The sequence below is a fragment of the Takifugu flavidus genome, chromosome 2 (genome assembly GCF_003711565.1).
Source record: "Takifugu flavidus isolate HTHZ2018 chromosome 2, ASM371156v2, whole genome shotgun sequence".
NCBI classification, from domain to species: Eukaryota; Metazoa; Chordata; class Actinopteri; order Tetraodontiformes; family Tetraodontidae; genus Takifugu; species Takifugu flavidus.
The window spans coordinates 18,057,888-18,078,643 of record NC_079521.1 but is presented as its reverse complement, the minus strand read 5'-3'; the positions used below and the strand labels follow the sequence as shown (position 1 = coordinate 18,078,643).

Sequence of the window (20,756 nt, the reverse complement as noted above, 5' to 3'; positions counted from 1 at the left end):
CACTAACGCACCATTTAAACAATACTAAGAAATACTGTAAGACTTTCTGAGAAAAACAACAACCCAGAATGCAGTTAAATGGTAAAAGTGGTGTCATATTGTGCAGCTGTTAAAGTTTAAGCACGGCAGATTCCGTGCACACTGCAACACACACCAATGTCTGCAGCTGCAGCGTATGGAACGCTCAGCATAACGCGCAATCTGAAGTCTATCTGCATTCACGGGGGCCACTCTCCGCAGTCTATACGGCCCCCTGCCGGCCAACGTCCGCAATTGTTTCCACTTTCAAAATGTGCCTTGCAACCCCCAGTGAGAATCTGACTCCGCATCATTCCATGTGTTAAAATCACACTAGTACGAAAACAGTGCAGCTGAAGAAAAACCTAAACATTTGGCGCGCGCTCGTTAGATGTTAGCATTGTTTTGGCCGTATTTACAGACGCCACGCCCACGCCTGGATTCAAATCTGGCGCCCATCTCCACGAGCCACGGCGTGTCCACTCCCCTTTAGTCTTTTTGGGTGATGATGTGCGCATGCGCAGTCGCTCTTATTGGCCGCCATTTTATGTTAGGCCCTCTCTTCTGAAGCGGGAGAAAATTATTAGCGTGGCGCTAAGTAAGTTCAAACGACCAGAAGCGGATTGAAAGGAACGACCGCAGACGGCGACCTTCCAACTGAATATAGAGAGGGAAAGAAGCAGCCGGGAGTAAGTGAAACCTTTACTTTTCCTCTAAACACGGAAACGTTTTTGTAGGATCTGTCGTCGGCCTCTAGGTGTCACGGTAGGGCTTACCGCTCAGGCGGCTGGCGGGGGGTGTTTGTCTCCCTCTATCGTTGTCCAAAATGCACTAAATCAGTCTATAAACTGTAACTCCGGGTCTCAGTCGTGCATTTTCGTGGTTTTGATTGATATTTCGGGTTATCTGCACCGGGATGCTTGTATTTCGTAGTGTTTCTGTTTTAAGTTTGTTCAGGCCTGACGTCCATTTTATCGAGCCCTTTGTTTCCTGTTTTCAGACGTACTCGTGCCTCCCGAGTTAACCCAGCAGCCAACACGAGTTTCTGTTCGGCGGCTCATCGCTTTACAAGTGCTTTGCTTTTAGACAACCGCATTAACGGGGCGCCGATGAGCCACTGGTAAAACACAAGTCTTCAATGCAGCCGCGTACCACACACGGAACCATTGTGGGTCGCCCGATAGGCACTTCTTTAATAGCAACCATACGGTCCATCAGCGTTTAAGTTGATCGACACGGGTCAGCACGGCGAGGCGGTTTATGACGCCTTAAGTTTATTTCGCCGCGGTGGTGCCGTGTTGATCGCGCCCAGCAACCATCTGTTTGAACTAAACGCGAAAGGAAATTAAGTTTCATCCCCCGCGCTCACTACTTGAGACGCCCGTCAAAATATGCTAGTTTGTAACCTCCTCCAGGTGGCTGGTCGTCGCATGATGTAGCGTTAAGAATACCCAAGAAAAGAGCTACTTCTTGGTTCTGTGAACGAAACAGTTGTAAGCGGTCAATTCTTGAGCCTTATTTTACAGTCCAGTAACTTGATTTTGGTTGTACTTAATAAGCTCCCTCGTTTCAATTTTTAATGTAGGGTTTTACTTGGCTTTCGCCATGGAGGATGATGTTGTATCCATGGAGACCACCCAGGCTGATGGAAAAGTCTTACCAGAAGGTGGGGATGCTTTGATACAGGGAGCAGCCATAGCTCCACAGGCAGAGGTAACTGGTAATATGGAGATGATGGTGATGGATGCTCTGGACCCAACTCTGCTGCAAATGAAGACTGAGGTGCTGGACGGCGGCGGAACGATGACTGTTACTGGTGGAGATGAGGGTCAGATCATAACCCTCCAGGTTTGTGTCAACACTATCCTAGCTAATTCTGGGACAACGGTCATCGTGTTGTAGTGAAAGGTCTTTATCTTTCTCTACCTGATTGGTCCTGTGTGCAACCTAGGTGGTCAATATGGAGGAACAGGCAGGAGCGGCACTGGGTCTTGGTCAGCTTCAGCTGGTCCAGGTTCCTGTTACAACAACAACTGTTGAAGGGCTTCAAGCCACATATGTCGATACATCAACCACTAACAAGGATGCAGAGCCAGTTATTTGCCATACTCTTCCTTTGCCTGAAGGATTTCAGGTAAGAAACTGCTCAAAAGCACAGTTTTATATGGTTTACTCTAACTCCTTGTCTTTAAAAAAAGAAGTTTACTGTATGGTGCACTTAATTATTTAAATTCAGGTGGTAAAGGTGGGTGCCAATGGTGAGGTGGAGACTGTTGAACAGGAAGAGCTCCAGGCAGCCCATGAAGAGCTTCAAGGAACAAGGGAAGAGGAGGAGGAGGAGGAAGAAGAGGAGGCAGCAGAGGTGGAGCCAGTTGTGTCCCAACAGGAAGATCCAGATTGGAGCAAAGACCCAGATTACCAACCAATTACTACTGTCAGGAAAGGGAAGAAGGGAAAAAAGAGCCGCCTGCGTTATGGGGAGGGGGATCGTGATATGGATGTCTCCGTTTATGACTTCGAAGAAGAGCAACAGGAAGGTTTACTGTCCGAGGTTAATGCAGAGAAGGTTGTTGGCAACATGAAGCCACCAAAACCCACAAAGATCAAGAAAAAGGGTATGACGTGACATTATTTCGTGCTTTAAAGTAACATCATTGAGGATGAGAGTGTTGGATATGGTTTTATTTACAGGAGACATGTATTCATTCATTCATTGCTTTCTTGTGTGCAGGCGTGAAGAAGACTTTCCAGTGTGAGCTTTGCAGCTACACCTGTCCAAGGCGTTCCAACTTGGATCGACACATGAAGAGCCACACAGATGAGAGGCCACACAAGTGTCACTTGTGTGGACGAGCATTTCGAACAGTCACGCTGCTGAGAAACCATCTTAACACACACACAGGTAATTTTAACTATGCCCCTGTGGTGATGGTGGAGGCCCTGCAATACTCATTTATATTCAATATATTGGTTGTTGAACGAGTTGGTGGATATCAGGATATTGGGTCCTGGTTTTCGTTCATTATTCATCTTTCAATACGGGCCTTTGACAAAAACCTGCGCATAAAACAAACATTTGTTTTTGCCTTTTGTCCAGGCACCCGACCACACAAATGCACCGATTGTGACATGGCGTTTGTCACCAGTGGCGAGTTGGTCCGTCATCGCCGATACAAGCACACGCATGAGAAGCCATTCAAGTGCTCAATGTGTGACTATTCCAGTGTGGAGGTAAGTGGTAACGTAGATTTCAGTATTGACCAGTCACAAAGTGCTCGTTTAGCATGTCCTGTTTTTGTCTCCCTGTTTTTAGGTAAGTAAGCTGAAAAGGCACATCCGCTCTCATACAGGAGAACGACCCTTCCAGTGCAGTCTGTGCAGCTATGCCAGCAGAGACACTTATAAGCTGAAAAGGCACATGAGGACACATTCAGGTACACTCATATCTTTTACTGTCTACAGAAAAACCCATTTATCCTCAGTTGAGGAACCCTGTCAACGAGTTTGCTCATTTCTGTTGCAGGTGAGAAGCCATACGAGTGCTATATCTGCCATGCCCGTTTTACTCAGAGTGGCACCATGAAGATGCATATTCTGCAGAAACATACAGAGAATGTGGCCAAGTTTCACTGTCCACACTGTGATACTGTCATCGCTCGCAAAAGTGACCTTGGTGAGTTGCATCCTGTCCCTGTTTTGTTGCTAAAATTAGCAGAATACAATTGTTGGACTGAAGTTTAAAGCCACACTGCCAGCAAATAATGAGAAGTTTCTCCTGTTTATTTGTCTTTTACTGCCTCTTACAGGTGTTCACCTGCGAAAGCAACATTCATTTATCGAGATGGGAAAGAAATGCCGCTACTGTGACGCCGTCTTTCATGAGCGCTATGCTCTCATTCAGCACCAGAAGACCCACAAAAACGAGAAGCGCTTCAAGTGTGACCAGTGCGACTATTGCTGCAGACAGGTGTGTTGAGTGTGGAAGGTCGGATGTATGTGAAACGTAGGTTGGTAACGAACCCCTCACTTTGGTCGTGTCTAGGAGCGCCACATGATAATGCACAAGCGCACACACACAGGGGAGAAACCATTTGCCTGCAGCCAGTGTGAGAAAACGTTCCGACAGAAGCAGCTTCTGGATATGCACTTCAAGCGGTACCACGACCCCACCTTTGTGCCCACCGCCTTTGTGTGCAGCAAGTGCAGTAAGACCTTCACCCGCAGGGTACGGCTGCCTTTGAACCTTGGTGCTTGTGAATACAGAGGGTCCGGACTCTTATTAACCGTGTGCTCAACAGAACACCATGCTGCGTCATGCCGAGAACTGCATGGGAGATGTGGAGGACGAAAATGGAACTCCAACCCCCAAAAAAGGTCGCCGGGGCAGGAAGAGGAAGATGCAGTCCAGGAAGGATGATGATGATGACGACGACGACGACGACACAGGTGGTTTTAAGCATAACTCTGTCGGTCCCGTTTGAATCTGGGCAAAGAATTGGTCCGTTTGTATTAACATGAAAGTCCTTTACTCTCAGAGCCCGAGCAGGAGGACATGGATGATGAAGATGAGATGTTGAGTGAGATTGAAGTGGAACAGGCTCCGCCGGTTGTCCCAATACCCGCCCCTGTGGAGCCCCCAGTTAAGAGAAAACGTGGACGTCCACCCAAGAACAAGCCGGCGGGTGAGTTTCAAGACCAGCGTCACTGGTCGTAAAAGCATTTTCATCTTCTAGTAGCAAGAATTTACCTTTTTTATTTTTTAATGTGTTTATTTTTTTTTTTTTTCCAGCTGCCGCCATCATCCGCGTGGAGGATGAGGTCACCGGAGAGGTGGATGACATCATTGTGAAGAAGGAGGTCGGCGCCGACCAAGATGACCAAGAGATCTGCAACGAAGAGGCCGTAGAGCAAGTGGTGGTTGGTGGAGGGAAATCGACCATTCAGATGGAGGAGTTGGCCCAGGAAGAGGCCGCAGCACAGGAAGTGCCGCTCTCTGAAGCCCCCCCCAATGGAGATCTAACCCCTGAGATGATACTCAGCATGATGGACCGGTGATGGATGCAAGCGTCAAATCTGTAAACACGCGTCTTGGTTTTAATTTTTTTGAATTTAGGATTACAAATGCTTGCATCCTAAAGAGAAATAAACATCACTGTTGTAATTTAAGATTTCATTTTTAATCATGTATTGAGACTTGGAAGAGTTAAAAAAGATTTTTTTAAGGATTTGCCTACCAAAAATACTTATTTCAGTACATTGGTGTTTGGGGTGGCTGTAATTGAGCGCAGTATTTTTACCCTCCTCATTGTTGCCTTTAGTGTTTAGACTTCAAAATTCTGCATGTGGTTTTACAAAAGTGAACAGGATAAAGTTTCTCTGCTCGTCCTCACGGTCTTATTTTCCACCTGTGTCTTTGGGTTTGAGTAGGTGGTGGTAAACTCATCGTGGGCCTTTTTTGTTGTAGTTCCAGTATTCACGCCCTCCCTGTTCCTCAGTTCCAACGACTACACCAAATATTATTTCATTGTTGGCAGAATGAGCTACTTTCAGGGCGACGATACTGCCGTTAATGACAGCCACGATAAGATAAGAAATATTTGATTTTTGATTTCTTTATTTTTAAGCCTATCTAGTTTTAGAAGCTTAATAGACGCTTATCTTATGCTCCTTTCTTGTTACTGTAACACCATAGATGATGCATATGTACTAAACATTGTCACTGATAAGTTCAAGGAATGACTGTGTGCTGTTCCCTTGTGTAGCCATTTACGTTCCGGTTGTTTTCCTTTTTGTATCATTGGCAATGCAATGCTACGTAGCAGCTTGAATGATATTTTAATAACTGTGTGGCAGCGAGACCGGATGTATGACTGCACAACCAATAAAAAGTAGATACGGACTCGGCTCCATTTAATGTTGGGAAGTAGTGGCTCAAATAGCGGTTTGACTTAAAAATATGTTTGTTCATTTGAGAATATAGGTTTCTAATATACATCAATGCGTCTTCAGTTAACGCCAGGTTCGGATCTAATAATTAGGTTCTGGATGACCCGTTGTGTTTTGAATAAAAGTGGAGAAAATGCTGACATGTGACGTATCACATGAATTCGCATGATATTAAAATGAATCCAATTAACTCTTTCACGGTCCTTCACGCGATATCAAAAATGTCCCCAGAAACGCTTAAAACATCTTGATTTGACGTGTCCGTATCTCTATAACGTTGGTGAAGTGAGTTAAACCTCGTATTTGTTACTTCTAAAGATGGTTGAACAGCAACACTTTTCCAGCTGCGGCGTCTTTTTCTTTTTTTTTTTTGCCTCTCCCACTTAGCGGCCCCGACCTACAAACTCCTGATTCCGCCGCAAATAGCTGCTCAAATCCAGCCGACGCTCGTTTACTGTCCCCCCGTGAGAGCTGCTGCCTTTTTCTGCTTCGGAAACATGTTTTTCCCTCATCAGTTTCTCGCTGGCGTCGCCGGCTAAAGCCCCAACAACCACGGAGAAAACAGTGACAGACCAAGGAACATCCTTGTTGCCACAGCAACTAACCACATATTATATCCTGTTGGGGGAACAACATTTCAAAATAAAAGGTTCTCAGCGAACGCAACATTCTTAAACGCATACGTTTACATTTTCTTATTTTAATCTAGCAACCAGTGGATGCGTCGGCAGACATAATTTAAAAGATACATTTGATGAAATATTATGGGATTATATTGATATTTAAAAAATCCCTTCCCATTTCTATGCTAAAAAAATGTATATAATGAAATATTTAGTAAAACTACACAGTGTTGCCCACTGTTCAAAAAGTTACTTAAAAATAAAGCTGTCATTAATACAAACATTTGAACACACCAATTGGTAATTGTAGGGTCACTGCACATTTTCACAAACACTATTGTTTTTTTGTTTTTGTGTTCCATACAGTTGAAAATAAAAATGTAATAAATATTGGGAAAAGTTTTAGTTCCCGAGCTGTGATGACGCGTTACATGGATGGTGTTTTGCATCTATGAATCTACTTTTATGTTTGATAAGTGCTCTATACTGTATTTGCCGGTAATAAATTAACATGGTTGCTCGAAGTGATATGTTTTTTAGGAAACATTCGGAAACAGGAAAAATCGCTTCCCACAATTACTAATATTGTAATATTATGCACTAAACTTCGAGCTTAAAAACGACTGTTAAAGATATAAAAACAAAAAATATAAATTCACACACTCGAACTCGACATCGGATTGAAGAGGCAAGAAAATTAGTGGTACATACGGAATGTGACATTTTATTTATGTTTATGAGATTTTTTCCTTCTTTTTATACATTTTAACACGATCGCATCTTCGATTCTTTGGTGCAGCAAAAATCTGCCATAACCTCTCTTTTCGCGTTTCAGTTCGTGCTTTTAAAGTGAAAATCCGCGACCGGAAGTGACCTCCGGTGACGCCCGCTAACTTCATGGTGGACACAAAAAAAACTGCGAAATCAGGGAGAAGGACAGCGCCCAGAATAACTGTGAACCGCCGCTAACTTCGTACAGCATCGCGTTGGAAATGAACCCACAGTCTCTTTCTGCGTGTTGTCGGACAGTAAGACAGAGGTAGGCCGCTAAAATTTCCACCGGCAAAGTCACAACCTGGAGCCCGTTAATTTCCCCCCCTCCCCGGGCACGAGACCAGCCGACGTGAAGTTGCTTTCTTGTGATGTTGTTGGACTTATGTCCGCCCGCTGGCGTCCCCCGAGGACAGTCCTCTCTGTCCGGGCGCTTGGACGCTAGATTTAAGTTGTTAAAACGGCTGGTGGGCCTCGGGCGAGCGGGCGGGGGGGGGGATCCTGACTTTTTCTGTGGCATGTGATGGGGGCCGTGGTGGGAAATGTGCGGAGTCCAAAACCTGGGCCGGGCCGACGGTGGACAAAGTTCCCGCACTGAGCAGCGAACGTGAGCCGAGCTCGGCCGTGATGTCTTGGTGTGTTTATCCGCCTCGCCGGCCTAGTGTCGCCCGGGAGGCTAATCCAGTAATCTGGCATGGAGGTGGGTCCATTGTGTGGTATCACCATCCTTCTGCCGCTCCAAGATCCACTCGGACCCACGGTGCGTGTGTGTGTGTGTGTGTGTGTGTGTGTGTGTGTGCGTGCGTGTGTGCGCGCGCGTGCTTTGATCGGCAATATTAAACACTTCCAGAAATGGTAATGTTTCATCCTAAATCCTCTCCATACCTGTTGTGTTTGAACTTTTGCGCAGGGGTTAATCTGAAGTATTTTTGAGATTAAAATTTGTCCTCCACAGCGATGCCCCGCTGAGTCGTCCCAGACGTGTCCACGAGCATCTTGGATGGACCACTGGCCGACCGTTGTGGTCAAACAACTTTCACTATAAGGGGAAACAGACTACTGTAAAAAAATAAAAAATAAATCCCCAGTCTTGTGAGGGGTTTGGAAACAGTGTCCTCTTTGTTCCTTCTGCCCCGGGAGGGATTAATCAGAGCTAATGATCTCCAATTTAAGGAACGGATCAAAGCACATCTGCTTTCGCTGAGCGACCCGCTGTTTTTACCACACGTGTAGGTGTTGTGTTGGGGTGTTCTGAGCCCAGGTCAGGGTCCAGGGTCCAGGGCTGGGCTCTGCATGTGTTGAGATGTTCTGTTCTGTCATGGCACACGGTTGTTGAGCCTTACGGCCGCGCTTTAACCCCGGCCAACTGTCTGTAATCCTTCAGCCAGGTGCGTCCCACAGCCACGTCCATGCTGGGGGACGGGGACGGAGGACAACGTCTCGCGCTTGTATCAGCTGTAGTCTTCCTCATCATATCAATCCCATATGTGCACCTCCCTCTATTAGGCGCAACAAGTGGGTCGCGTCCTCTTGTAACAAGGCTTCACCTTTGCACTAATTTGGGTGCAAATTTAAGACACAGAACGTCTTTTTTTCCCAAGTTTGTGCATCTTAATGTAGTTTCGGCTCCTGCTTGACAGATTCGGTATGGTTTAAGCCTGTAATCTCTTTTGTGACCAGATTAGCTGAGCCACGACCCTCTACCCTCCATGGTTTCCCCTGCTTATAGCATCATGCTAATCCGCACGTTTAATGGCTTTGCTCGCGGTGGAAAAGGGTCCGTTTATACGCCCTCGCACACAGAAGAGCACCGCTTTTATGTTCTCGGGCCGCACTTCTCTGTAGAATTTCCTGTGCACAGTCGGCCATGAGACTTCCTGTGCTGTTGGATCTGAGGGGGGGTGGAGAAGCGGGGAAGGAAAGAGCACAGGCAGACGCTGACTGTGTTGCCAACTGTTGTCACTGGTGGCCACTGCGGTCGCGTCCATGCTGCTCGGCGCCTCAGACCTTCGACAAAACATTGCGGCAGAGGAAGCAAAGAATTTACGTCCTTTTTTTCCCCCCAAAATATTCCTTTGGTGGCGTCTGTCATTTTAAGAATCCTTGATAATAACAGGGTGGTGTCGCAGCCACTGTCAGGTACAGTGAAGAATGGAATAAAGAGGGATGTTTAGGTTTGAAATGTCTTCTGTCTCTGTAATTACAGGACATGTCCTTGTGTTTGTTAGAGCCACGGTGCCTCACTAAAGTGTCCCGGCATGTTGCAGTAGTGACGTTTCCTCCGTATTCAGCAGGTGAGCAAAACTCCCAGATTATTGTGAAGGATTTATCAGCAACGGGGCCGTGTTTGACGTCCGTTCTCCGGCACCGTTTGATCCCAGAGAACTGTGCCTTGTAAGGAAGCAGGATGTTCACAGGCTCCACCAAACTACCCCCCACTAAAACCCCCCAGCCTGAGCGGCTGGATGAAGTGTATGCGGCCCTACGCAGAGGCTTACAGTGAGTACACGCATCCCAGCGACTCCTGTGCATCCCTGAATACGCTGCATTAAAACGGGTGTCGCTGTCAGGTCCTACCTGCAGGTCCACCAGCTGGAGCTGGAGAGTCTGGGTCAGCAGATCAGAGAAAACAAGAGGAACGGCCGTCTGGTGAGATGCTCACGCTGCTAAACCAGTCACAAGTGTAGATCCTTCAGGACCAGGCTGCAGCTCTTCCAGGCCTCAGCCAGGACGTTGATTCGATACTTTATGATGCTAAATGCTTCTAATCTTGTTTGTTTTGCAGGGGTCTCTGTATGAGCTGGATAAGGTAGGTTTGACTGGCGTGTGTGGTGAGCGCAGGACGTTGAAACCATGGGGAATGTAACAGAGACCAAGGTCAGTCATGCACTTTGTGTTCTCCACAGCAAGTAAAAGCCATCGAGAGGTTTATGCGTCGTCTGGAATTCCACCTCAGCAAGGTGTGTATGTGGAAATATGTGTTTCCGTTTTGAGGGGTCAGATTCTTCATAAAAAACATTTTTCTTTTTAATTTGCAAGGGGTTGATGTTATCACAGACTGAGGGGCGGTTCCTCAGTTTCTTTATCTCTTTCTTTTGGTATCTCCTCCTCTGTTATTTAGCTTTGGCTTCCTCCCATTCTCCACTCATTTCCAGTCCAGCAGGTAGCTGTTAAGAGATGGAAAATCTTTGAAACTGAAGTCACAACTTCCTACTCACTGATTAAAATTCTTTGCAAAGACGCAAATATGACTCCAGATGAGTCATGCTCGGGCATAGAAATGCTTTGTTGCTATGGCTAATCACGAAACGCTCTGCCTCCCCTCTCCAGGTGGAGGAGCTGTATGATGCTTACTGCATACAGCGACGACTGCGCGATGGCGCCAGTAAGATGGTGGCTGCCTTCAACTCAGCAACTGGCAGCAGGGAGGCCAGAGAAAGCCTGAGTGAAGCCAACAAAGGTTACAAGGAGTGCACGGAGGTAAATGATGGCTGTGAGGCCAACGCAGGTGACGCGTGTTATTTACATTTAGGGATGGAACTGGCTGCTCTGTAGTGATGAGCCATGCTTGACCGTGCTTTTCTGTCGCTGTCTGCAGCACATGTGCTCACTGGAGAGCGAATTTGAAAGTCAAATGGGAGAATTCCACGTGAAGATGAAGGGTAAGCTACGCGCCTCTTCAGTCCCCTCATGGCTCCGCTCTGCCTGTTCCTCCTCGTCTCAGTTTCCCCGTCTTCATTTTCAGGCCTGGCTGGTTTCGCACGTTTATGTGCAGGTGACCAGTATGAGGTAGGAAATGCACAGACCCTGACACCCGAGAGACGCTGCATCCTGCTGCATCTCATCTGTGCCCCCCCCCCCTCGCCACCCCATAGGTTCTAATGCGTTACGGGCGGCAGCGGTGGAGGCTACGGGGCCGCGTGGAAGTCAGTAACAAACAGATTTGGGACAGTGAAGAATACATCTTTCTGCCTCTGGTCACCGAATTGCTGTCAATCAAGGTAGTGATCAGCCTCACTGGGGGGAGGGGGGGGGGGCTCTGTCACATCTCCTTTGTTTTAAAAAGAAACGCCCGTTTCTCCTTTTGTTTGTGAGGTGACGGAGCTGAAGAGCTTGGCCAATCACGTGGTGGTGGGGAGCGTGTCCTGCGAAATGCTCGACCTCTTCTGCCCGCTTCCCCAAACGCTGGCCGTGGACATCAATGACCTCGGGACGGTGAAGCTGAACCTGGAGGTCACCTGGAGGTGCCGAACCCTACGACCCAAACCCTCCGTGTTCGACGCAGCCGGCATATGTTCCACGCTCTAAGGCTTCCTTTTCTTTTTCAGCCCGTTTGACAAAGATGACCAGATCTCCTCCAGCAGCACAGTCTCCAAACGGCTGCTGTCCAATCAGAGCCCTCCCGACACGCCCTCCATGCGGGAGCAGGTGTTTTATGTGAGTTGCCTTTAAAGAACCCGGAACACGATGACATCACTCCGTATTTGCTGCCCTGTTGTTAACCGACGGCATCATTGCTGTCATTTCACTGGCTTGTTGTGTTTCAGCTGTTTCCCCACTGCTTTGTCTGTTGTGGTAGCACTGGCACGTGTGAGGACACTCACAGGGGACCGTGTGTTAGAGCGCTCGCTAACAGGAATGGCGAGCACGCTGCCCGGAGGATGAATGATAGCAGTAGAGAGACCTGCGATAACGGCAGCATGTATGAGCGCAGCTGTGGTCCTTGTAGCTGTTTGATAGTGGTTGAATAGAGCTCCCCTGTGTTCCTCCTCCTCCTCTCTTCACACGGCGAGCTGCCACTTGGTGGAACAGGACAGAGCGGCTCGCTCTTAGAGGCCTTCGGTGGCACGGTGGACGAGAGGGCCTGCTTGAATTGAGAAAACAGTGCGACACTTCGATTCTCCGCTGTGCTCTCGGTGTGTTGGGATGTAGACGTAGCTGTAGTTTATAGTTTATATAAAGAACAGCTCTTTCTGTCCGTGCACTGCTTGTGTTGAACGTCCTGTCTGCTCGGCTGTGGAAGGACAGAAAATCCACCCGATGAAAATCTCCCACCATTTTTGAAGAGAGTGACGGACGCTGCTGTAGTTGTGTAGAGCTCTGTTGTGGTTCTGCCCATAGTTGAAGTTGTGCAGCAGCCAAAATCACCGCAGTGACTGTTGATGTTGAGCGTGAAAGTGGACCAAATGATCAAAGTCCATCAGTCAACAGATCTGATTGGGGATCGTTGGACAGATTAATTGATCAGTCGTATTTTACACGTTTGGATACGTTTTTGTAACCCGAGTGATGCTTCATTGTTTTTTCACCATCTTTGTTTCTAGTCTCTGCTGAAGCGACAGGGGGAGATGGAGAACGGGACAGTCTGGTCCAACTCCTCCGAATCGTCCGACGACTCCTCCAGTCCTGCTCTGGCCCATCACGCTCAGAGGCTGACGGCCTCCAACATGCTGCAGACCACCCTGACCAGTCAGCTGTCCCTCACGCCGCACAAGTCCAGCGCATCCACGCCTTCGCTCTCCTCCAACCAGGAGGAGGACGAGACGGAGGCTGGCGAAGTCTTCTCTCAGGCGGACCCTGTCCCCAACGGCCATCTGCAGACCGGCTGCCCTCATGTTGGAGACAGAAGTACAGACTGTGCCTCTGCTGACGGGGTGTCCGTCCAGTCAGCGGACCTGTCCGACACCTCGGCAGACCTGAGCTGCTCTGTCCCGACGTGTGCTGCGTGCCTCCTGGATCACTGATGGCCGTACAGGAAGATGAAGCCGAGGACTCGCCACCACAGAATCCGCAGAGCGAAGCGGAGGACAGCACCACTAAAGCAACCGAGGGACACCAGGGACAAGCAGCCACAACTAAGGAGTCGGTCCGGGAGGCCGAACAGCCCGAGGAAGCTTCTCCAGTGAGCTGCTGCATTAATTCTTACAGAGGTCTGACATCACTATCAGTGTTTGACATGTGTTTCTCCTCTAGGTTCCTTTTCCCACTTCGGTTAGTTTCACTCTGGAAGTGGAGACAGCCCTGGAAAGTTTTGACTTTCTCAACTGTGCCGACACTGATGAAGAAGAGAACAAAGATGAGCAACAGCAGGAAGACAGAAGTCAGGAGGAGGAGGAGGAAAAGGAGGAAGGGGAGGAGGAAGAAGGGGACAGAGAGGAGGGGGAAGGAGACGAGGACCAGGAGGAGAAAGAAGAGGAAGCAGAGGAGGAGGAAGAGGACGATCACCACCGAGAGAAGCAGGAGGAAGAGGGGTCAGAGGAGGAGGAAGAGGACCGTGAAGGGCGAAATGGAGAGAAACAAAATAAAAAAGAGGAAGAGGACATTTATTCTGGCGGAAGGTCAGTTTCATGGTTTCCAAATATATCTACATGAGAAAGATGCTGACTTTTATAGAGGTTATAGAGGTTCTTCTCCCTTTCGTGGCAACTTTTCCTGCTCAGAATAATCTGTCGTTAGTCGACCCACGAAGGGACAAGACGGACAAAATCGAACTTTTTCAATGGAAAAATTCATTTTAGTGCGTGAGGGAGGAGATGGAGGCAGACTGGAGACGTGTTGTCCTCACTGCGTCCAGGGTCTAGTCCCCATCAGCTGGTCTGCTCGAGGATTCACCTCGGTCTTCTCATTGTGTCCCTGCAGCGACGATGACGACGCCGGCAGTCTGGACATCCTCATGGAGGCTCCAGAGGGATTCCGGAACTCGGATGAAGAATGTTTCTCTGAATCACAGGTAAACCAGAATGAAAACCTGAAACCTGTCGCGGAACTTTTTGTGAGTTCTGCCGTTCCTTCGTGGCTCTTCAATAGGAATCCAGCGTGGAGGACGTTCAGGATTTGGTGGAGATCGAAATGCCCGATCACCTGGAGGAGCGCGGCGAGGACGAGGGAGCGGGACGACCTGGTGAGAGACGACCGGACGCATGTGCAGTTATGTCTCACAACCATTTCCACAAGAACACTTGTGTCTAATCCTTCAGGAGGGAGCGCATCACAAGACCAGGGCGAGCGTCCCTCCACCCCCGGCCACTTGGCCACCTCCGTCTTCTGAGTGACCACCGCCAAACCGTTCCTCCCACTCCCATCGCCGTGTCCGTCTCACCTTTGAAGGCTCAGGGGCCGTCGAGGACGTTCTGTTGGAGCTCCGACAAACAAGCTTTTCCGCCGGAGCAGAGCTTGTGCACGTGTTTGCCTTGGGTGACCTCATGACTGAAGCCCTTCATCTGCCAAAACCAGGAGAACATCCTGCAAAGTGGTCACCAAGTCCTCACACACTCCGAGTTGCCTGGTTTAGTTTACGCTTTCACACACGGTTCCAAACTGTCATGTAACTGTAAATGTTTCGGGAACAGCTAAACGCGGCCTTTGTTTTTGTTGTGTATTTCAGAAGGAATCCAATCTTTTTTTTTTTAAATCGGTCATAATTCAGTAAGTGGATTTGTTCATTTCTTCTCATTGCCAGTATTTATGGATATGAAGCTCTCATAAAGTTGCCAGTGTTACTACAGCCCCCAGTTCCTCCGCTGTGGTAGGAAGGACGAGACTCCGTCAACACGCCACTTTTGTCTCCACGTGAATAGAGCTGTAACGCCGCCATGAAGTCAGAGAAAACGAACGGGTGTTAAAGAGAACCGCCTCGGAGTGCCGAAGTTACATGTAGGGAGCCGCGCAACGTTAACAGAATATTAACTTTTGAGAGGTCGGAGCCAAGCTGAGTTTTTAGACGTAATAAAAAATAATTGTCTGCAGTGTTCAAGTCTATTTAGAAATGCATGTGTAGCTGCCTTCCACTGCCAGCACGTGTCTGAAACACTCCACTGATGGTCCAAGTGTGTGAGCTCGGCTTCTGTCACATCTGTGCACAGGCGCCGCCCGACCCCGCGCTACTTTTTCCAAAATGTCTCGCTTTAATGTCTACAAATGCCTCATCATTCAGAAAGTGCCTCAAGCGAAGAGATGTAAGGTTTAAAGGCAAGAGATGAGTGTTTATTTTCTGATATACTTTGGGTGTGCACAACAAAAGATACTCACTGTTTCATATAAAGAATTGTATATGTCTTGAAAATGTTTATGTCCAGAAATGTTTAAACTTTATAAAGTTTTCTTTGAAATGACCACGTGTGTTGGTGATGGACACGTCAGGGATCATCTGCATGTTAGGCAACATTCAAACATTAACAGGGTTAATTCAGCTAAGATTAGAACAGAACATTAACTACCACCTGAACAACGTGGACGGATAAAACAAAATGTGCACATTTTGACTGACATTTGAACTCCAGTGTGAAACAAAAATGACAATATTGTGTTAAACGATCGTTTAACCCAGCAAAGAGATAAACCTGAACATCGCAGTGCATGAACACCTCAGTAAAACACAGTCAACTCAGAACAGCCTCCTCCACGAGGCTTCGATTCCATTTAAAAGCAGGGCGAATGTACTTGTGCACGTCCCGTTTTCATCAGGACGTGCACGTGCTGAGCGGCTGCTCCATGGAGCCTCCCTGCTGCAGTAACTCCTCAGCGAGGCCCCCCCGGAGTGCAGCGTAGTCTGGCAGCTCGGCGTACTGTAGAGCCATCGCTGCAGACACGTACGTCCTAAGCGCACCTGCACGGCCACACACACACACACACACACACACACACACCACACACGTGAGCGGCATAAACACACATTTGTTCTGTGACAGTTAAAAACAACCAGAAAAAACATGCAAACTCACTGGAAACTCTCTTCTTCCCAAAACAGTGACTCAGCAGAGCAGGGACATCCTCCATGTACCTAAAACAATAAGAATAATAAATGATAGTTCATCAGGTTGTGTGTCTTCCACGTGCTGAAGCATCCTCACCTCTGCTTCGCTGCTGCCACCTTGTCTGGGTGAGTGAGGCCCGACCACGGCAGCGTCCCCGTGTGCCAGTGCAGCATGCAGTACGCCAGCGACTGCAGGTCGCTGCGTCGGGACGGAGCTGAAACGACATTTATCACCGTTGAGCTGCCGATAAACCACATCAACGGTGGACACGGAGATCATCACGACACCTTTAAACTGTCACTGTCTATGTTGCGTAAGGATGCCGTTACCATGGTAACCAAGGCCCGTTTTCATGGTTTCAGAGTTGATGTATGTGCATGTTTTATTCTGGGATGGCGCACCTGCTCCCTTATGCGTGTCCAGGCTGATGAACTCGAGGGCGCCCTCGTGTGGCGTCTTGCTGTCCTCGCGGTACTCTACATGTTTCCCCCCTGGACAGAACCTGAAAGCGTGGCAGTATCCGACCAGAAATATCTAAGCACACCCAACAAACGATGAGCTGTCAGCCATAAAACGAAGGTTTTTGGGATAACCGAGTTCTTTAAAGGAATGTTCACCTCCGTTTTGCCTCCGTCCTGGATATAAATGTTCTCTGCATTAACATCAGCATGAACGTACTCGTTGGTGTGGATATAATGCAGGACATCTAACTGCGGTTGATCAGAAAATAGAGCGGAATCAAGATTTGCGTTTAGTGTACTGAGACTTTCGGGATTGCACAGACGGACACCCACAATTCTACAGGCGAGCTGAAGAACAGTCGTTTCTGACAGAAGCTTCTTTTCTTCCTCCAGAAAAGACTGCAGAGACCCACCCATGTTGGAAAAAATCAGAAACCTGTAAAATAAGCAGCAACACATCAAAGTTAAAGAGGTCTTCTCACACAAAAGGGATCAAAACGAGGATTCGCTTTGGTTCCAAACCTGTAAGAATCAGCATGGAGACCAAAACCAACACAAGGAGGAATGCCCAGAAAATCCATCTTGTTTTGTTTAATCCACTTTTCCACTAAGGAGAAAATAAAAATTCTATAAGAGTTTTGCTGCCATAAATGAGTGATAGTGTTCCAACTTTACTCGATCCGTTTGTGGTGGTGCTGAGGGGGGGAAAGGTCGTCACCTGATGCAGGTTTGGCTGCTCTCTGCAGAAAATTCTGCTCATTGAAAATTCTCCCATGTTTAGCTCCCTATTGAGAAAAAGAAAAGGTTTAATCAGGACCTGGGAAACTCCCGATTAAAGAATAAAACACCAATAAAGGGTTTAACTGTAACCAGGATTTACCAGTTTGAGGATATGATTCGATTCTTTGGAGCCGGACCGCGAAACTGAAAAGACGGAAAGCAGTGAAGACGTCGCTCAAATGTGGATCTTTGCCAGATTTTTTAGTCTGACCTTCGTAAATGACCTCTGTCGCGCTCTGACTCAGCAGCTTCACTAGCGTCCATCTCCTCCCTGTGGTGTCGCTCAGCTCCTCACCTTCCTGCAGCGGCGCTACCGCGGGCGCATATTTCACCTTCTTGGCTTTGTTTTTACCTGCAACAAACAAGTCACCGGTCAGAAAGAGCCGAGCGCCTGCAGCTGGAAGCTTTCTTTCCTCCGACAGGTTACACGACAGCCTGCGTTTGACTTTCAGCAAGTTAACTTAAAAAGTTATAAAAGGGATTTTAAAGAAATTCTCATGAAATCATCACGGGCCAAAGAAGACACCAGTAAAATTTGGATTCCGTAGATTTGATCTTCCAAAGATCAAAGGTGATGATCAAAACCAAGAGGCTTTCAACCCACTATGTTACGTAGCCTTTGAAGTCACACTGTGCTTGGGGGAGGTCTGGGAACTCTGGGAATGTTGTCTCCTGTATTGTGTTGCAGCATAAAAGGAACGGTACAGGAAGTCATTCCTGCCGTCCGCCATCACTCTATAATTCATCCAAACACAGTCAATAACAATTGTATAATGTTTATGTTGTAATTTTATTTCTATATTGATGTACTATATATATGCTTATAACGTTCTAATCTTATTTGTATTTTATTTATTCTATTTCTATACTTTGTAAATGCAAAACCTGCACTACAGTTATATTAATCCCCTTTAGGCTGCTACTACAATTGAATTTCCCTACGGGGATGAATAAAGAACATCTTGAATGTTGAATCTTGAGTTAAAAAAAAGCTTTTGCTCACCTTTAAATGGAGACTTTGGGCTCTGCAAAGAAGTTGGAGAAGAGCTGACGTCTACGGTTGATTCGCTGGCTTTTTTGTCGATTTCGCCCAGGTTCCTGGTCTCATCTACCTGCTTCACAACAGGGCTGGAGACTTTCGCTTTTCCCTTGGCTGGGATGCAAACGCAGCCACAGTGGAAACAGATGAGAGATGTCAGAAAATATAAAACAGGGAGCGATTTTCAGAGGGACTTTACGGCTGTGTGGTTCCGCTCACTGGCTCGAGGGGACCTCTTTGCTGGGGACGTCGGCCACGCTGAAGCCACCATCCCTGGAGCTAATAAAGGCGTGACGACATTGGGCTCTGGAGGAGATGAAGGCAACCCCACAGTATCATCTGTGGACAGAAATCAGCATTTCTGTTCCAGGCAGATACCAAATGACCCCGCCTAAATAGCCACTAACGTCTGAAAACAAACCGTTAGTTTCCCGTCTTAGTTACCGTCATGCTGGTCTCCTCTGGCAGGACCACCGGGGGGGACCCCGGGGGGGACCCCGGGGGCTGCGGTGGCCTGAGAGCCCAACTTTGCCAGGCGGAGAGAGTTTCGGGTCTTTTGCAGCGGAGAACGAGCTGTAACTTGACTCAATGCGGTAAAAGTTTGGCCTGTGAGACAAAATCAGTGTTTTCCTGAGGTCTGTAAACGCACACGACTCGGGTGACGCTGAACATGAAAGCATCGTAAAAATAATCACTTTTTCCTTCGGTGAGCCGGGGGACGGGACCCGGATCCCGGCTTGTTTTAGCAGCAGCTCCCTCATCCTTTTCGGGGGAAGACAACCCTAAAGCTGTCGCCACTCCCGCCGCAACAGGTCTATCACCCGGACACGGTAGTCTCTCGCCACATGATGGACAAAATTTAAAGTCAGGCTGCAGCTTTGAGCCACACTGGGGGCAGAAATGAAAAGGCATCTGCAGGAATAAACAAGCGCTGTCTGCAGGAATAAACAAGAGCTGTCGGTTGTTGGACTGAACTTCCGTTGGGCGACTTACTGCGTCACTTCCTGTTTCCTCTAACTGGAGGTGGTTGGTTATCGGTGTTCGCTGGAATCACTTACCGTTAACTACTCTGCTATATTCTAGTTAGTTGCGTACAAAAAGTTTACACTAATACACAACTCACATTTGACATTGGGATATTTTGATCCGCCGATTCTACTTCTATCTCTGTTTCGCCATGTGTCTGCTCAGCGTGTGAAATGCTTAGTTACTCTTCTGCCTCCTTTAGAGAAGGGAATAGGTGCAGAAAGTGCGGCTTATTTATGGCTCTGGAGGCGAGACTGGGCCAGTCTGAGACAGGGTTCCGCAGCCTGGAGTTGACTTAAGTTGAAGCCAGGAGCTGCAGCTAGAAGGTTCTGTGACTTCTTATCTGACTTGGCCCTCAGAAGAGATAACGTCATTATTATTGGAGACTTTGACATCCGTGTAGATGTTGTAAATGACAGCTTTAGAAACGGCTTCTTTTCATTACTTAAGTCAGTTTGTTTCTTCAAAAAATAAATCAATCAATTCATAGCTTCAACCGCACCCTTGATCTAGTTCTGACTTACGGTGTTGAGGTAGAACATGTCAGTGTTCCCTCAGAACCCTCCCCCCCCCGTCAGACCATTCTTTGATCACTTTTACATTTATGATTAATGCTGTAGCTAAGTTTAAGGAAGTGATCCCTGTGCTGATCCCAGCACCACCGTGTGTTTCCCCAGGGATCAATCATTATAATCTGAGCCCTGCTGAGGTCGACTCTATTGCTGAAGGTGCAGCAACCTCACTGAGAATCACGCTCGATTCTGTTGCCCCCCTGAAAAAGAAAACAGTAAACCAGAGGAGGTGTGGCCCCTGGTATAATTCACACACTAGGACCCTCCTCTCTTCTCTCCTCCCCCACTCTCTATATCCATCTTCAGATATCACTGTGACCTCTGACCCCACTGACCCACTCAACTCTTATGTTAACAGCTTGTTATATTTAATGTACTTGGATGATCTCTGCCTATTCTCTCCCTACCTGTTCCCCTTCTCCTCCTCCTCCTCCCTCTCGGTCCAGCTGACCATCAGCAGGAGGGTCCCCCCCATCTGAGCCTGGTCCAGCTCAAGGTTTCTTTTGCTCAAAGTTGAGGTTTTTCCCTCTACAGTTTTGATTGTAACAGACGCTATATAAAGATGGTTGATTGACACGTCCACGTGTGTGAGCATTGATTGTGGACTGAATATGGCTGAACTTACAAATAACTGCATTTGTGTGTGCGGTCCTGGGCCTCTTCAAGGAGGTGCTAAAGTATGACGACAGACATTCCGATGTCACACAAAGTGCACGCCTGCCACTCTGTGGCTGTGGTCGACTTTAACCCGTATATAGTCGATCAAA

At 47.7% G+C, this 20,756-nt stretch overlaps 3 protein-coding genes across 5 annotated transcripts; 2 read left to right on the top strand and 1 right to left on the bottom strand.

Moving 5' to 3' along the window:
* Positions 1-532: 532 nt before the first annotated feature.
* On the top strand, positions 533-5,917 carry ctcf (CCCTC-binding factor (zinc finger protein)). 2 transcript variants are annotated; one of them, XM_057015487.1, is made up of 14 exons: positions 546-707; positions 1,434-1,511; positions 1,604-1,866; positions 1,970-2,152; positions 2,255-2,633; positions 2,750-2,920; positions 3,116-3,249; positions 3,332-3,452; positions 3,542-3,691; positions 3,825-3,985; positions 4,061-4,243; positions 4,317-4,464; positions 4,554-4,700; positions 4,808-5,917. In XM_057015487.1, the coding sequence occupies exons 3-14, from the start codon at positions 1,624-1,626 to the stop codon at positions 5,071-5,073; spliced, it is 2,286 nt and encodes a 761-aa protein (XP_056871467.1). In that variant the 5' UTR covers positions 546-707; positions 1,434-1,511; positions 1,604-1,623; the 3' UTR covers positions 5,074-5,917. The 2 variants fall into 2 exon arrangements, with proteins under 2 accessions (XP_056871457.1, XP_056871467.1); XM_057015477.1 differs by lacking the exon at positions 1,434-1,511 and having other exon boundaries at positions 533-707.
* A 1,520-nt stretch (positions 5,918-7,437) lies between these two features.
* On the top strand, positions 7,438-13,623 carry LOC130515326 (rho family-interacting cell polarization regulator 1-like). Of its 2 annotated transcripts, none has more exons than XM_057015494.1 (14): positions 7,438-7,626; positions 9,565-9,652; positions 9,740-9,857; positions 9,929-10,007; positions 10,144-10,167; positions 10,265-10,318; positions 10,689-10,838; positions 10,957-11,020; positions 11,104-11,147; positions 11,234-11,359; positions 11,454-11,602; positions 11,687-11,795; positions 12,683-13,260; positions 13,332-13,623. In XM_057015494.1, the coding sequence occupies exons 3-13, from the start codon at positions 9,766-9,768 to the stop codon at positions 13,100-13,102; spliced, it is 1,311 nt and encodes a 436-aa protein (XP_056871474.1). In that variant the 5' UTR covers positions 7,438-7,626; positions 9,565-9,652; positions 9,740-9,765; the 3' UTR covers positions 13,103-13,260; positions 13,332-13,623. The 2 variants fall into 2 exon arrangements, with proteins under 2 accessions (XP_056871474.1, XP_056871479.1); XM_057015499.1 differs by having other exon boundaries at positions 7,440-7,626; positions 9,587-9,652.
* A 1,691-nt stretch (positions 13,624-15,314) lies between these two features.
* vrk3 (VRK serine/threonine kinase 3) lies at positions 15,315-19,321 on the bottom strand. Its single transcript, XM_057015493.1, has 14 exons — positions 19,087-19,321; positions 18,836-18,997; positions 18,611-18,730; positions 18,356-18,505; positions 17,564-17,704; positions 17,453-17,496; positions 17,291-17,357; positions 17,095-17,179; positions 16,906-17,008; positions 16,729-16,821; positions 16,513-16,645; positions 16,208-16,325; positions 16,079-16,137; positions 15,315-15,963 (listed from the first exon to the last, which is right to left on the bottom strand). Exons 1-14 carry the CDS (start codon positions 19,301-19,303, stop codon positions 15,818-15,820), a joined length of 1,638 nt encoding a protein of 545 aa, XP_056871473.1. The 5' UTR covers positions 19,304-19,321; the 3' UTR covers positions 15,315-15,817.
* Between the last annotated feature and the right edge of the window lie 1,435 nt (positions 19,322-20,756).